This window comes from Anastrepha obliqua, chromosome 4, assembly GCF_027943255.1.
Source record: "Anastrepha obliqua isolate idAnaObli1 chromosome 4, idAnaObli1_1.0, whole genome shotgun sequence".
Classification (NCBI taxonomy): Eukaryota; Metazoa; Arthropoda; class Insecta; order Diptera; family Tephritidae; genus Anastrepha; species Anastrepha obliqua.
Window position 1 is genome coordinate 28020087 of NC_072895.1, and position 16516 is coordinate 28036602.

Consider the following 16516-nt stretch of genomic DNA (forward strand, 5'->3'; position numbering starts at 1 on the left):
AAACTAGGGCAGCCATTTAACCTAACCTAACCAGTTTTGCTTTGAAGGTACTCCGTGTGGCAGCAGGGCAAATGGAGGCACTTCCCTACTTTGGAAATGCCCGTTGGAGAAAGACTAGCCCAGTTTGTACAATAAAAGTAAAAAATGGCTTACACGCATTTACCATAGAAAGAAAAAGGTAAATCAGCACTTGAATTCGATGCTGATCAGAGCCAATACCAAAATGGCACCTGTTGACGAAATTTCCCTTTTGCTTGGGCACGAGGCTATCAATATTGCATGCAAGCGGCACCTCTTAGCGGCAAGTCTTAATGGTTTGTTCGACTGTCGCGCAGCTACTTTGTGCAACTTCGCGCTTTAAACATTCAAAATAATTTAAATGGAAGGCGCTGCTCTTCTCAGCTGTCACTCATTTGCTGCCCTAAAGTGTGCTAAAAGCTATTTAATATTTGTATGTGTGTGTATGTATGTATTTGTAGAGAAGAGTATATGTATGTATGTGTATGCTGTGTGTGTGTGTGAATTCCTAATGTGTACTATTGCGTATAAATGGAGGGAGAGTGTAACAAAAGCGGAAAAACCTTACGTCTGCCATAAATTTAATTCAGACTGTCAAGGCTGGCGAAGGTGCCCCCACACCGACATAATCGTATTAGGGAGAGAGGTGTGCATAAGTATAAGTGCACATAGTACGCGAATATCTAAGAGCAAGTAAAATACTTTAATAGACGTTGAAGACGACTTTTTTATGCCAAGGTAAAATTTACTACCTTCACAGCAGCGTCGGCTATGCAACTGAGTGTACCTTCTTAGGTATAACAGCAGCGTAAGCCAAGTGGGGGAAGTTAGACGGTTACGACACATTAAAAGCCGCTGCATTCAAAGACTCCGGCAAACAAATAATAAGCAAGGGAAGGACGTCAAGTGAGAGCCGCTGCGAACACAAGGCCGGCGAGTCGGAAGTGGGGAGTGGGGAGTGGGGGATTGTGCGTGGCGGCAGAGTGGCCCATATATTTATTTCTGTGGCACACTTAAAGCATTTAACTCGGCTCGTTTACCGGCGTGCATGCTTATAACTAAAAATATCTGCTTACATACATACACACACACACACACGCACATAGGTACATACCTACACATGTAAGTATATATAAATATTTTCGGTTTACATTTCAGCGATGCAGGGGTGTGTGTAAATGGAAACATGTGCACGATTGTGCGCCCATATACGGTGACTGATAAGATAAGACGTAAGTTCTACGAGACGATATCAGCGCGCGCACCACTCGCCGCAACCTACAATGTAACGGATCTGGAAGAGTGGCGGCCGAAGTGTTGCAGCAGCTACAGCCGAAAGCTGAAGCGTAAAAACAACACAACAAAAACTAAGGTAAACAACCCATTGGTGGAGGTATGAATTGAGCAAAGATAGCAAAGCAAACGCAAACAAAAAAAAAAAAAAAATAAATAAATAAAAAATAATCGAAGGGGTTAACACAGTTTTATATAACATAACGGCTACCGATAATATTGAATATTGAACAGCAATATTTGCATAATCTTGCAACCAGTTTTTGCTGGCTGTATTGATTGAAAATTATCATATCATTACTTTGTGCGTTAGATTTCGCTTAACGTAAGCCTGGCAACCCTCCGTTGTGAGTCTCCGGCAGGCCAACGAGATTCCGCTATTCCGCGCGCTCTACAATGCACTTTCTCAAGCGCTCTCTCACGCTCGCTCTCTCTCTCTCTCTTTGTCGCCAGCTCTCATTTGCTTGCTTTCCGCCGCCGCTCCTCACATAGATGTGCACAAACACAATCAAAGTTGCGTGCACACGGATATGGCCCGTGAGCTGTTTATTGTTGCGCTCTCACTTGCATTGCTGAATTGTAAGAATTTTTAAATTCCTTCGCGGTTGGTATTTTGAATTTGTATTCTGATTCACTTTTAAACGTTTGTCTATAGGAATTTTTGTTTGTTTTTGAAGAAAATGTTTTTAAATACTTGAAGAACTTTGTGTCCCAATCTAGACAATGGAGGCGTGGGGAAATATTTTGAAAATATTTCGGGGGGCCGTAGCCGCACGGATTGGTGTGTGACTACCATTCGGAAGTGCACAGGCTCTAAAACGCGGGCACGAAACCCTGAATGATGGAAAATGTTGCTTCTAATAGTAGTCGCCCTCAGCAGACAGTGGCAAATCTCCGAGTGTATTTCTACCATGAAAAAAGCTCGTCAAAAAATGCTCCTCAAAGAGCTCACCCTTTCGAAACTTTGAAAATATTGGTAGTCGAAAAAGTCTTTTCGTATTTTGTCAATAGATTTCTTTGAAGTCATCTATCTCCAGTGCTACCAATCACATTGTGTCATATCATATGGTGTTAGAAAGGTGACATTTTAAGCTTCATTTAACCAAAAAAAAAAAAATTAAATTCGGAGAAGTTGAAAAAAAGTTACAGCTGTTCAAAAATGAGTGAAAATAATGAAGAAATTCGCTATATTTTGAAATTTTTGTATAAAAAAGGGAAGAATGCCACACAAGCCACCAATGAAATTTGTGAAGTTTACGGCGACGATGCTGTATCAGTTCGTGTAGCACAACAATGGCGCGCTCGCTTCCGTTCTGGAAATTTCTATGTAAAAGATGCACCTCGCTCCGGTCGACCTATCGTTGAAAAAGTCGATGAAATTATGGAAAAGATTGACCAGGACCGTCACATAAGCTGCCATGACATCGCCAAGGCACTAAACGTTCATCATCAAACGGTTTTGAACCATTTAAAAAACGCTGGTTACAAAAAGAAGCTCGATGTTTGGATACCACATGAATTGTCTGTGAATAATTTAATGGACCGAATTAACATCTGCGATTCTTTACTGAAACGAAATGAAATCGAACCATTTCTGAAGCGAATGGTAACAGGAGACGAAAAGTGGATCAAATACGACAATAATGTGCGAAAAAGATCATGGTGCAAGGGTGGTGAAGCTCAACAAATCGTCGCAAAGTCAGAATTGACGCCTCGAAAGGTTATGCTGTGTGTTTGGTGGGATTGAAAACGAATCATCCACTGTGAACTGCTCCAACCTGCTCGAACGATTGATTCTACACTTTACTGTCAACAACTGATGAGATTGAAGCAAGCAATCGAAAAAAACAACCACAAAAGTTTTACCCTGATGGAATAATGTCTCTAGAAGAAAAATGGCAAAAGGTGGTCGACCAAAATGGTACATATAATATTTGGTTTAATAAAGTTCATTATAAAAAAAAAAAAATGTGTTGAAGTTTGATTAGAAATACGAAAAGACTTTTTCGACTACCCAATATTTTGTTGCTGTTACAGTATGACCAAAATTTGTGCAGGAAATCCTTCTGAAACATATTCCAGTTAACTCTTTACTGCATGAATTAATAAAGCGTTGAAAACTAATATCTTCACGGTGGATTTATTTCTTTATTTGATTTCTAGGTGGGAAAAGTAGGGTTCAAAATGCCGTCGTACTCACAGCGTCCGTCGTCTACTGCGTTCCCACTACCCGGAACTACTTTCTGCATTACTTCGGAAAGGCCCAGAATGGCATCCATAAAGGACCAATTCTATTCACCCACGTCTGGGTCGACTGTATTTGCGGTCAGCTTTCATGCTATAGGTTCGTCTTCTTCTGTTTCTGTGTGTGAGACTTCGCTTTGTTGCGCTGTGTCAAGGTCTATATGTTTTTTCCGTAGTACGTCTTCGATGTATCTCTTAGCTGTCCTCGCGTTCGAGCATTTTGCTGATTATGTTGCGCGGCGCGTTGTCGCCAATCTGCTTCCTCAGAGCATCTCTTTCTGCGAGCCACTTGTTACAACTAAACAACGTGTGTTCAGCATCAACACTCGGAGCTTTGCGGTATACGCATTGGAATTGCTTAGGTATCTCCGGAAGTATCCGTGGTCCGAGAGGAGCTGTGTCATGAAAGAGTTTACTTGCCTGAACTTCCTTTGAGCCCATTTGCCTATTACGGGAATGAGTTTCGCCGTTCATCTGCCACTCGGTTCAGTGTCTCATCGGCTTTACCACCGCAGCATGGTTTGGCGTCTCCGTTCCGCGACGCTAGTGGTGGCGTGTTTCTTCTTGGAGTTCCTCGCATCCATTCGTTCCCGTGCCATGAGATCGACGGGTATATCGCCGCTGATCACAAGGATTGCAGCCAAAGACAGTGCGAAAAATAGCTTTCACTCCGCAAACCTTTCCAACTTAATTTCATGGTTTTCATCGCAATACCGCGGTTTTCAATAAGTATTTCTAGAAAGAATTGTTTTTAGGCTGAAAGTTAGTGAAGCCATTGCTTTTCAAGTGTTTCGTTCGCTTAAGTTCGAGTTACCGGTACTAAAATGCGTGTCGAAAAAAGTGCTTACAAAAAATGTGTTAAACTTGGCAATCTTTCTACCGAAACCTTTTTGGTGATGATTTTTATCTTATGATAGAGTTCTTGAGGTGACGAATGCCTATTTAAACCATTCTTCTTTGTCTTCTTCTTCGTACTCGCCATGGCCCCTTAGTTGGGGTCGGCCCTCCTCGTATGCAATCTCCAGGTTACTCGGTCCTGGGTTGTCCCCTCGTTGACTTCGCTTCGCTACATATGGTTTTTAATATTGTTTAGCCAGGATCGAAAGGGAAGGCCACGCCCCATTGATGGTAGCGGCTGCGTTACCAATTTCTTTGTTGTATGCTGCTCCGATCTTCGCATAATGTGCCCATTACCAGCGCAAGCGGTTTACTCTCAATTTCTCAAATATTGGAGCCACATGACCGCCACCTCTGATGTGTTTATTGCTTATCTTAACGAGTTTTGTTACGCCCGATGCCCATTGCAGCATTCTCATATCCGCCATATATGGATTCTTTGGTGCTGTTTTGCAGACAGGACGGGCAGACCCTTTTCAACTGCCAGATAAATATAATTCTATATTCATATCAAAAGTTCTTAATCGGTATTCTGAAGTACAGTGCTTGGCCGAACACTCGCCGTCAATCAATTTTTATCTGCCTGGCGAACTTGTGGGAAGTGTCCGTCTGAAAGAGGTACCCATTAGGAGAGGTATTTGATTAATCTTGATTGTCGGATATGACCAGAATATTGCTTTTAAATTTACAGGGAAAGTGCTCACCAGTCTCCTTCTCTGGAAGGTCCCCACAGCTTCTGCAATGGGGCTTAAATGATAAACCGCGTGGGTGCCGATCGTCCAATGACCGGTAAACACAACTACGAGTTGGAAAATTGAATGGTGGGGAGTGCTCGAGACTTTCTGAGTCCTTTGTCTATTATACCGGCGCCGATTTGTGAACATATCTCGATATTTCGAGCACATATCGGCGTGCTAACGATAGCTGTATAGGACCTTACACTCTTCTAGAAAGGATTGAAGAACCTTTTACATTAAAAATTGCTTACAACTATCAAGTTTCGATATTTTTCATTTCCTACATGCAAATATTTTATGTCACTTATTTAATTACCTAACATAATAAAATTTAAGCAAATATATCCGCGAAAAGCTTATTGAAGTTCATGACTTTTTTACTTAAATTTCAAATCCACTCTCATTCAACAATCCATAGCAGAAACTTGCTTTAAAAATTTCTAGTTTCCCGTTCCTTTTGTCTTTGAGTTTCCTGCATTTCCATAACACAGAAATTGTCATTGTGAAAAATTTTCAAATTCCTGCGTTGGCATTCGAAGCGCGCTCACTAGCCACACGCACATTTCTCACACAGATACAAGATTCACCAACACACCATGTCGACCAGCTCTCACGCATTAACGTACACACAAACACGCACGCAACTATTCATACATGTGCAGCAGTTTACACCAATGCAACGGTAGGAGAGAATGTAGTGCTCAGTACTCGTTTTCAGCATAACCAATAGCCAATACAACAAGCGAGAGTAGCACCCACACATACATATGTGTATATGCGCTCGCTCACTCACATTACACTATTCCTCTCGCAGAGGCCCAGCAACACACACACACACGCACACACAAATACCGTACACATGTACTCTCCAACCGGTGAATACTCGTCCCATGCATTGTTGCACCCTCTTTACTCTTCTTCAACCCCCTCAACGATCCTTTCGGCAGTCGTACATTTCATAAGAAAGAGGAAAATGCCCAAGAAAAAACTACATTTATACCACTCTCCAACAACAACAACATCCTTTGCCACCATAAAGTATCACATTCGCCAGCAATGCCTTCCTGTGTATGTTTGTAAGCGATACTTACTGGTTCGTGTCGCACCATCAGCGTCCCAATTCTCTCAACACAAACTACACCAGCCTCATATACCCGATACTTTTTGGTGGCAATCGCACCAAAAAGTGCCACATTCGTTGTGTTGGCGAACGTCTGGCTTAAAATACGCGCTACTTGCTGGCGCGACGCTCCATCAAGTGCACAGATATGTCAAATTCATGGCTTTGCGCTGGCGAATGTGCTACTTATTGGTGCGTCTGAACGGGGATAGAGATCGCCACATAAAGTGCCACATTTATTGAGCATGGTGGAGTCGTATGCGATGAATGTGCTACTTGATAGCGCGGCGGGTGTACGGTCGTGCCAGTATTTGGTGGATGTGTTTACTGTGCTGGCGGGTCGGTTCGGAGTCGGAAATCGCTGGCACTGCCGTACAGCTGAGCGCTCGTATATGTCACACTGGTATAGCAAGTATGGCTGCACGTTTGTCCATGAATGGGTACAGGGCGATCGAGAATGATTTTTCGGATGGGAAAATCAATGGATATTTCGAGAAATATATGAAAGAAGAAATATGTATTAAAAAAAAATGGAGGAAAAATCGTAAATAAAAGTAAAAATAATAAATATTTTTAAATAAAATGAAAGCGCAGAAACGAAATAAAACAGATACATAGACGCAAGGAAATATGTTAAATATACATATATAGATAAATAAAATGAAAGGTAGTGAAATTAAAAAATGGAATGAAATGGAATGTAATGAAACGAAATTAAATAAAATGGAATGAAATGAAATGCAATGAAACGAAATTAAATAAAATGGAATGAAATGAAATCCAATGAAATTGTGGTAAATGAAATGGAATGAGTTGAAATGAAATGGCATGGAATAGGATTAAAAGAAAGAAAAAATAAATTTATATAAAATAAAGTTAAGTTAATTAACCCTTTTGCAGCATTGGACGGAATAATCCGCGGATAAAAACTCTTTCAACGCCAAGAGCAGAATAGTCGGCGCGAACAAAAACTCTTCCTTATCACCAAGAATGGAATAATCCGGAATAAGTAATTTTTTTATTTGAAGAAAATAAATAATTTTGGTAATCCTGTAACACTCCTCTACTTTGAAGCAAATAGTAAAAGTCTTGTCGGCGCAAGATATGTTTTTCGTATTTTTGTTTTAGGGCTGAAAAGAAACGAAAGTAGTACCTTAAGTGCAATGATCAAAATTCCCTGATGCTTGAAAAATCTTCGCCCCTTCACAATGGATTTTCATTCCAAAGTAATTGAAGATAATTAAAATAAAAAGTAACGAAATGAAATAAAGAAATTAAATGTAAAATAAAATTAATTGAAATTAAATAGAACAGAATGATTGCTATTAACAATTATTATTCAATATAATTAAGTTACACAAAGCAAAGAGCATATAAAGTCAAGGGACTGCAGTCTCAGTCTCTTATCTCAAAAAGATTTTAACACCCAAATATCTAATTGAAAGGAATTATAAAGAATATGGATCCAATTCATTCTTCAAGTCGAGAAAGCTTCGAAGAGAGTTTTGATAGAGGATGGATTGGAATAGCAGATTCTTTTCTTCACGCCTGCTCGCCATAGCGTCGTTTACGATTGATATACAAAGGCAAAAATGCGCAATCCTAAACCGTTTAGATAACCAAACTTGCCCAGCAAATTCACCACCCCAAATCTAATTGTAATTGAAACTGATCCTAATTAGCTCAATGTACATATTTCACTACATATGGCAAAGTGAATTTTTTCTGCTCCGTACTAATACTTATGTAATGCCATTTCCAATCTTCAATCTGCGTATAATCTTCTTCAGCTTCTTCTGAGTAAGGTATAACCAATTAAATATTATTTGCATCAAATCGAAAGATTTTGTCTTTAACAATAAAAAAAAGACCCAAGACCTACATATTTGTATAAATAAAAACCCATATATCCGTGGCGAATAATTTTCTCAATTAATTTGAACAACATTCAAAAGAAAGATCATAATGATTGCAGGATAAAGAAGACGATATTCGAGTAGCTTATGAAGTCTGACTTAGAAGCTTTGAAACACCAAAAAAAACCACCTCTATGTATGTCAGACAGATAAACCTTTGCTCATCACAGGCCTTTTAAGGATTTAATTTGAACTGATATACGCTGGAATTCTCAAGGCTTGAAACTACATTGACAAAAACCAACCAATTAACTACAAAACGGAGAGAGATATTAATACATGCATATCCGTTGCTCCAAATGCGCTTGAAATCTTGAAGAAGCTCTCTACTTCAACTCTTTATTCTGATGCTTGCCCGTTGTTCTGGATTTATCGCAGTGTGCTCTAGAAATGAGTTACATTTGTGATGAGGTAAATGGAAATCTTTCTGGATTAATCGAATGACGAGCTGATATCGGACTCCAGTAAATATCGTAAGCAATTACTGTAAATCAGGTTTCTAAAAAGATTTTACAAACAACAACTGAGGAGTTTTAATTGAAACCAAACTCCCAAACGCTAGGGATTTTATGCACCGCAATCCATCACACTTATATTCATTAGATTAAAAGTTCGTTAAAATCTTGCGCCATCATTGCATAATATGGCATTTATATCTTAGTTGTATTATCTAAATATTTTGTTATTGTACTATCTTATCGGTTACATAAAATATAATAAATAAAAAAAATGTGGTGGATGTTTGCCTATTAATACGGGAAACAGATGTTCTTTAAGCCATACGAGATGGGGATGTTAAGCTGAAGTACTGCAGAAAAAATTTAGTTAAACTTATCGCTGTATCGATTTTACAGTTATTGGAAAGACAACTTAAGAGCGGCCAAATAGAACCAAGAATGATAAAATACCAAATTTTGCAGAATAAAGTGGAAAAGTGAGTGTTATTTTTCCGTTACGTAATTGTAGATGAGCTATGCGAGATAATTAAGGTTTAGTTAATATAAAATATAAACATAAAATAACAATTGAAAAAAGAATAGAGAGAAAAAGTTGTTTGTCGATCATACTTACATCAACATTACGCTAGACATAGAAGCTCGAGCTATAAAAGTAGTGACTACGTATCTAAATGTGCATGCCGTAGCAGAAACCACTAGAAATATATTCTCAGATAACCAGCCGGCCATTAAATCAATGAATGCGGCGATAGTAAGATCAAAGATTGCACAGGAATGCCGGGTAGCCTTAAATCAGATTAGTGTGGTATTCAAGGTCAGCCTTATTGGGGATCCGGGGCACAGAGACATTGATGGAAATTGTAAAGACGATGAGCTAGCCAGAAAAGGCACTCACTTCGACTGCTCAGTGATAGAACTACCATTGGGTTACTTAGGTCACTTGGGTCACGAGCAATTTAATAATTAAGAATAAAATTATCCAATAGGCGAATAGGGCACGGAGAGTTGAAGACAAATGCGTAACAGCTAGGCTACTGTGGTCGCAAATAAATAAGAAAAATATAAGCTTTTAACAGAGGATATCTCGAAGGTCTTGTGTTGTATAACCGGTCATAGGCTACTTGGCAGGCATTCCTTGAGACTAGGAGTTTTCTCCAATGAATATTATAGAAGTTGCATAGATCAGGATGAGGAAGAAATAGTTGAGTACTACCTTAGCAATTGTTCAGCCTTAGCTAAAATCAGAGCAGGTTTTCTGGGTAAATATTTTTCCAATTCTCTTACGGAATTATCTGATGTGGAGATGGCACCAATCATGCGCTTCATAAGAGCCACAAAATGGTTCCACGAGAAAAATATATGAGATTCCCATGTCATACAGTGGCATCACAACGGACCTGTCAGGTCCAAGTGAGGTTGCCGTACAGACTGACTACCACCGCAACCTAACCTAACCTAACCTAGAATATGCCCAATACCTCTCTCTCTCTCTCTCTTAGTTTCACAGTCTGTGGTGGACCATAGCTTCATCAAATAGCAGTCATAACAATTTCACGTACACTCGTTCGTCTATGGCTGGGATTTCCCTTCATAGTGATACTTTATTTACATGCAAAATTATGTGCGATTTATTGCGACGAGGTCAACGTGTGCGTCATAATTTTTTATTTTATTCTAATAATTTGTTTTATTTTATTATAATATTTTTTTTCTTCTATTTTTTATTAAAACTCAAAAAATCTTGTTGCATTCAAACTTGCTGTCTAACCCTGTATATCAAGTAACATTCTGTACGTACGTTCAGAGTCGCAATACGTATGTGTGTATGTGCGTGTGTGCGAGTTTGTATGGCAGTGCGCGCATAGCAAGTACGGAAAGTACGTTTGCGAGCCATTCGAGAAATGTTGCCTTCGCCGTAACCATCGCCATCGCCTTTACTTGCCTTCAGTTTAGTTTACGTCTTCTCGTACTTTTTGCTCTTGCCATACTCGTGTTTTGCCGCGACTGCCGGGCTGTCTGCCTGCCATCATCATCATTTGTTGGCTGTTGGCTGTCGACTACTTGCGAGCGCTTGCGAGCTTGCTTGCTGACTGACTTTAACTTGCTCCATGTACGAGCGCACTACACACACATATACATGCAAGCAAACACATCAGCATACACACACTCACATATGTATGTATGGATGTATGGATAAGTACATACAAAAATCTACTGGCAAGTCTTTTTGAACGCAGCGTTTTACATGTATGCATGGATGTGTATATACGCACACACACACACACATGCGCTAGCGAGGTTATCTCCGTACTTTCTGTAGCACCAAAGCACTTTCTTGGAGCTGAGTTTGTTCGTGCATGCATGCGCGTGTGTGTGTGTCGCTCTCGTGCCGTACTTTTGTTACAGTGTGTTTGCCTTGCTTTATATTAGAATTTGTGCGCGTCTGTAGCAGTTTGCATGTTGGTGTGTGCCTGCGTGTGCGAGAATTTAAGCTTGCAGCTATTGTACACAGCAGTGCGATTGTGTGCCTGTGCGCGCCTTCTTCCGCGTGCACACCCGCGCAATCAAGCATTCTTTGCTATCAGCCCCCACCCTCGCTTGCGGCATTTCCATCCACACAACACACACATACATACATACATACATACATACATACATATGTACATATGTATATTCTCTCCTATCGCTTGTGCAACCGTCCTTCCACAATGCGCACTGCTTGGCTTGGCTTGGCTAGCTGTCGCGCTGTGAATGCGTATGTGTGTGTGTATGTATGTATGTGCGATGACGCCAGTGTTTCAACTTTAGTTTCAGCTTTAATTTGGAGTCGTTGCGTTTTGTTAGCGCACTGTCCAGCTGCAATGCTTTAGTTTTGTTTAGCACGCTTGGCCTCGGCCTGGGCCTAGCGAGCGAGTTGGTAAGCCATGGAATGCTTGTCATGAGTATTTATGCATGTATGTACTTTTGTACTTAGATAGTCTGTTTGTATGTAAGGTTGAGCTTTGTTGTGTATAATATGTATGTATGTATGTATGTACATGTGTGTGATCTGCAGCAGAACCGCGTGCTAGCAAACTTTAAGATAGAAGTTTGTATGTATGTATGTATGTATGGCTGCAAGACACATTCATTTCACATAAATATATACATATGTACTAGCATATAAATTTGCACATTCTCGCATATGTAAGTATGCGTATGTATGTATGCATGTAAATTTAAGGAATCGAGAGCTTCCTCTAAACTTGGACATTGCGCCCGGCATTGAGCACAAAGTTACCGACAAGCAGACCAAGCATGCAGATGCATATATACATATGTATGTACATGCATACCTACATACATACATACATACATACATACATACATGCAGACATATGTACATAGATAAATATGTATAAATACTTTACTGCATCGAAGATTTTAACAACACCAAAGTTGCTTTCAAACGGGCTCGAGAAACGCTAGCTGGAATTTACTGATTTCAATGGCTTTAGGACGACGGTGTGGCACCTTTTCGTTACATACATATCTTCATACATACATACATACACACATACATATCTTCATATATGTTTGTATTACGATACGTACTCATATGTCAAAAGATGCCCCACCGTAGCGAGGTTCTGCCAACAACACGCAGAAGAAATGTCTTACACTTTTGTATACTCATGGGCTGAAAAGTCCCGGGCCTAACACATAGATGGCACTAGTTTTATTGCATTCACCTCTTTTCCAGTTAGTACTAACCTTAAAAAGAGAGCTGTTAAAAAATTCATGATATTCTATTCATTAGTTCGCTTCGGCTCTGAAAGTATTCGATGCAGTACCAGCTGGTGGTAGTAGAGGAAGAGGAAGGCCTCCCCTGCGTTGGAAAGATAAGGAGGAGAAGGACTTGGTTTCACTTGGTGTGTCCAACTGACGTCGGTTAACACGAGAAAGAAATGACGCGATTTGTTAAACTCGGCCAAAATCGCGTAAGCGGTTATCGCGCCAATTAAGAAGAAGAGAAGTTCGTGAGTTATTGTGCTAAGAGTGACGCTACTTTTGTTATTTTCAAAATAATGAATCAAAAAGAATTTCGTGTTTTTATTTTACACTGTTCGGTCCTGTCGCGATGCATCACACTCGCCAAAGAATTGAACATCATATCGATTCCGATCCTTATGGGAACACCAACACACCCTCAGTGGGTTTCCCTTAAATCCGGTTTCTACATATAATAAATTATTTTGTCTTAAAAAATTGAAACAGCATCGGTCGAATACATACAGCACCGGTAGTGAAAGCTACTAAGCCTTTTCGAGCAGAATGGGATTTTATATTCACTGACGGATCCAAATCGGACACCAACACAACATTTGCTGTAACAAATAGCGACGGTGCCACAATTTCTGTCGGTGCGCTGTCTACATACTGCTCAGATTTCACAGCAGAAGCAGCTGCACTGCCTGAAGCAGTAATGTTTGCCTCCCAAACCAGCAAAAAACATGTCATAGCGACAGCAAATCCGTCATTGAAGCCCTACAGAACCCAAAAAACGATCTGTTACTCATCAATATGGTAAGAAATACAATATTATATACTATGTACGAAAAAAGGCGCAATAAAAATTATGTGGGTTGCTGGTCAACTTTTGTGTGTCTAGGAGTTGGACATTCAATTTCCACTCATAGTCATTTGCTAAATGCAGCCTTGAAGCCGCCATGCTCATATTGCAATATACCAGATTTATCAGTATAACATCTCCTGGATAAATGCCCTGGCCTAAGTCAGATCCGAACAACAGTGTTTGGCAGCAGCAAACCCTCTGACCATCTGAAATTAGCAAATGGGCTATGTAAAATTTGCTTTTTGAATCGGCTATAAAAAAAAACTAATCAATATTTTTTCTAACTATTTTTTTGTTTTGAAGATTGAACATTCTCATTTATGAATAAAAAATAATATCTTTAGGTCAGTCGATCAACCCAATTTTTAAGCACATTTTCGATTGTTTGGGCTCCAATTTCATGAATGGCAACTTCGATTTCGTATTTTAAAGCATCAATCGTCACTGGATGGTTCGCATAGCATTTGTCCTTAACGGCTCCCCACAAAAAATAGTCCAACGGGCTTAAATCACAGCTCCGAGGCGGCCAATTGATATCGAAATTTCGGCTGATTATTCGGCTTTCAAAAACGGTAGCCGGTTTGCTTCGCTACAGTAACGTGTGGGGTTTCTGAGCCCCAAATCCGACAAGTTTGCTTATTGACGTAGCCACCGATGTGAAAATCAGAAAAGAGGAAGAAGACTCACCACTTTGGAAATAGGTTTTCAATATTTCCCAAATTTGTTCAGGCGTATAGCGTCCCATTTCGTAAATTTCAAACCTTTAAGCAAATTATGAACACATTTGACAAGTCATTTGTGTTACCATTCTCAAAAAAATAGGTGGTTCAAAAAGCAAACGCTATATGACCCACCCTGTATTAACGCTTTCCTTAAATTTCTAATCTTAGCTAAATTAAATATATAAAATTATTGTTACTTTCATCCGACCTAACATCAAGTTTTTGTTTTTAATACTTAATGTAAATTATCTCTAACTTACCAAAAATAGTCTTATAAGTATATAAATTGTTAAATTTTAGTGTATTGGTTATTTGTAACTATTGCTCTTACGTACATATAAATAAATAAAATAAATTTTCCACTGCTTCTTGAAGGCGAAAAATATCGTGCAAGCGAAACAATGACTTGAAAAGTGCTATCATCAGAAACTAAATACAATACAACGATGGTGTGCTGACTTCAAACTGACTGAGGTGGTTGTAGAGACACCGATGATGATGCACAATGCAATGGACATCTGGACGTCCAAATGAGGCGGTAACACCAGAAAACATTAAAAAAATTCACTATTCCCAAAATCATTTTGAATGATCGAAAAGTGAAGTTGCGTGAGTTAGTTGACATCGTAAATATATCAAAAGAACGCAGAAGTCCTAAGCGGCTTTATATTGCATGAGCATTTGACTATGAGAAAACTCTGTTCCAAGTCGGTGCCGCGTTTGCTCACTGTTTTGTTTCATCGAGACAACGCACCGTGACACAAGCCCATCAAAGCAGTGGCAAAACTACATAAATTAAAATTCAAATTGCTCCCATATCCTCCGCATTCAGTAGATTTGGTTCCCAGCGACTACAGACTGTTCGCAGTCCTTTAAAAAAATTCTCGCCGGTAAGAAATTCCGCTCGAATGCAGAGTTTGTCGCTGAAACTGAGGCCTGTTTTGAGTCAAAAGATAAATCATTCCACAAAAGTAGTATTGAAATGTTAGAGCGGCGCTAGAATGATTGCGTTGTTCTTCTCAGAAATTACGTTGATGAATAAGCTATTTTTGAACACAAAAAAAAAACGTGTTTTCTTTGTTAGGCCCGTGACTTTTCAGCCCATGTGTTACATACATACATAACTGTGCAGTAAAGTTCCTGCCGTATGGATGTGAAGGTCTCTTAGATGGGCTAATTCTAATCTATCTATCTATCATATTTCAATGCTGCACTCAAATTGGTGGCAAACATACGTATATATGCGAAGTAAGAAGTACTTCAAAGGTGACGTCATCCATACCACACGAGTCGTGCATTTCTCCAAAGCATGCGATAAAGTCTCTTTCTGCCTAGGCTTTCACTCTATATTTGTTTTTGCAATGGCTTAAGTCGTATTTAAACAAGAGGTGGTGCGTTGTCTCTATTGACGACGTGCCATCTGAACCCTTCCGTGCTATGTCCGGCGTTCCACAGGGCAGTATTCTCGGTCCATTCCTTTTCGTATTGTGCGTTAATGGCTTTAGCTCTTGGTTTTCATATGCTCAATTTCTGTTGTACACTGATGACTTGAAAATTTACTCGTTAATAAATTTTGCACATCCATCTGAGATTGACACTCTTTATTCGTGGTGCGCTAGATATCATCTTTGCTTAAATACGAGTATTAAAAAATGCTTTCACGCCGCTTACTCAAAATTGCGTTTTACTTATGAAAGCCCCCATAGTATTGCTAGCCATGTCCTGCAGACTGGTGGCCAAATAAAAGGCTTCGGTGTTATTTTTGATACGAAAGTTACATTCATTATCATTTAAAAATGTTATGCGTTACTTGGTTTCATTCATTTGGTCGGAGTTCTGGGCTTTTGCACATTAAAATTGCTTTACACCTCTTTTATACGTTTTCATCTTGAGCATGCCACTCTTATTTGGTCCTTCTCCATCTGATCCTTCGAACGCAGCGGAGGCCTTCCTCTTCCTTTACATGCCATTAGCTGGTACCGGATCAAATACTTTCAGAGCCGGAGCGTTTGTATCCATTCGGATGGCATGACGATGGCTCCATATGATGAAGCCCACGCAAGTGGGGAAAGTTACTGATCGCCATTCAGTTGGGAGAGGGCAGGACGATTCTTCTACATATGGTTCAAGCAGCTCACAACTTCCGGGACTCCCCTGCGTAGCTTCCGAATACCTGTTGAGAAGGCGAAGCATCGCAGGATAGCTGGTTGTGTGCTATGCTCGCTTGTGGGTTGAAGTAACCTGTTTGCTAATAGTGGCTTTGATGGCTGCAGAAGGGAATGGCAGAACGGGCTCCGGGCCAAAGAAGTTGGCTTCAGAGCCCATCCTAGCTAAAGAGTCAGAGTTCTCGTTACCCGCGATATCCACGTGTCCCGGGACCCATGTTAGGGGTCTACCGACATAGTTCAGCCTGGATTTACACGACTCAACTACCCTTGAAGTGGTTGGATGGCTGTCTAAGCTTTACTGTCCCTTAAAACAACCCTTAAAAACATT

General features: G+C 39.9%; 1 protein-coding gene across 1 annotated transcript in view; it reads left to right on the top strand.

The window, feature by feature from the left end:
- The first annotated feature begins 1204 nt into the window (after positions 1-1204).
- The window catches only part of LOC129244065 (uncharacterized), a 38122-nt gene continuing 22810 nt past the window's right edge, over positions 1205-16516 (top strand). The window contains exon 1 of the mRNA XM_054881679.1: positions 1205-1390. Within this exon, the coding sequence (XP_054737654.1) occupies positions 1205-1390 (186 nt within the window). The remainder of the gene's footprint in view (positions 1391-16516) is intronic.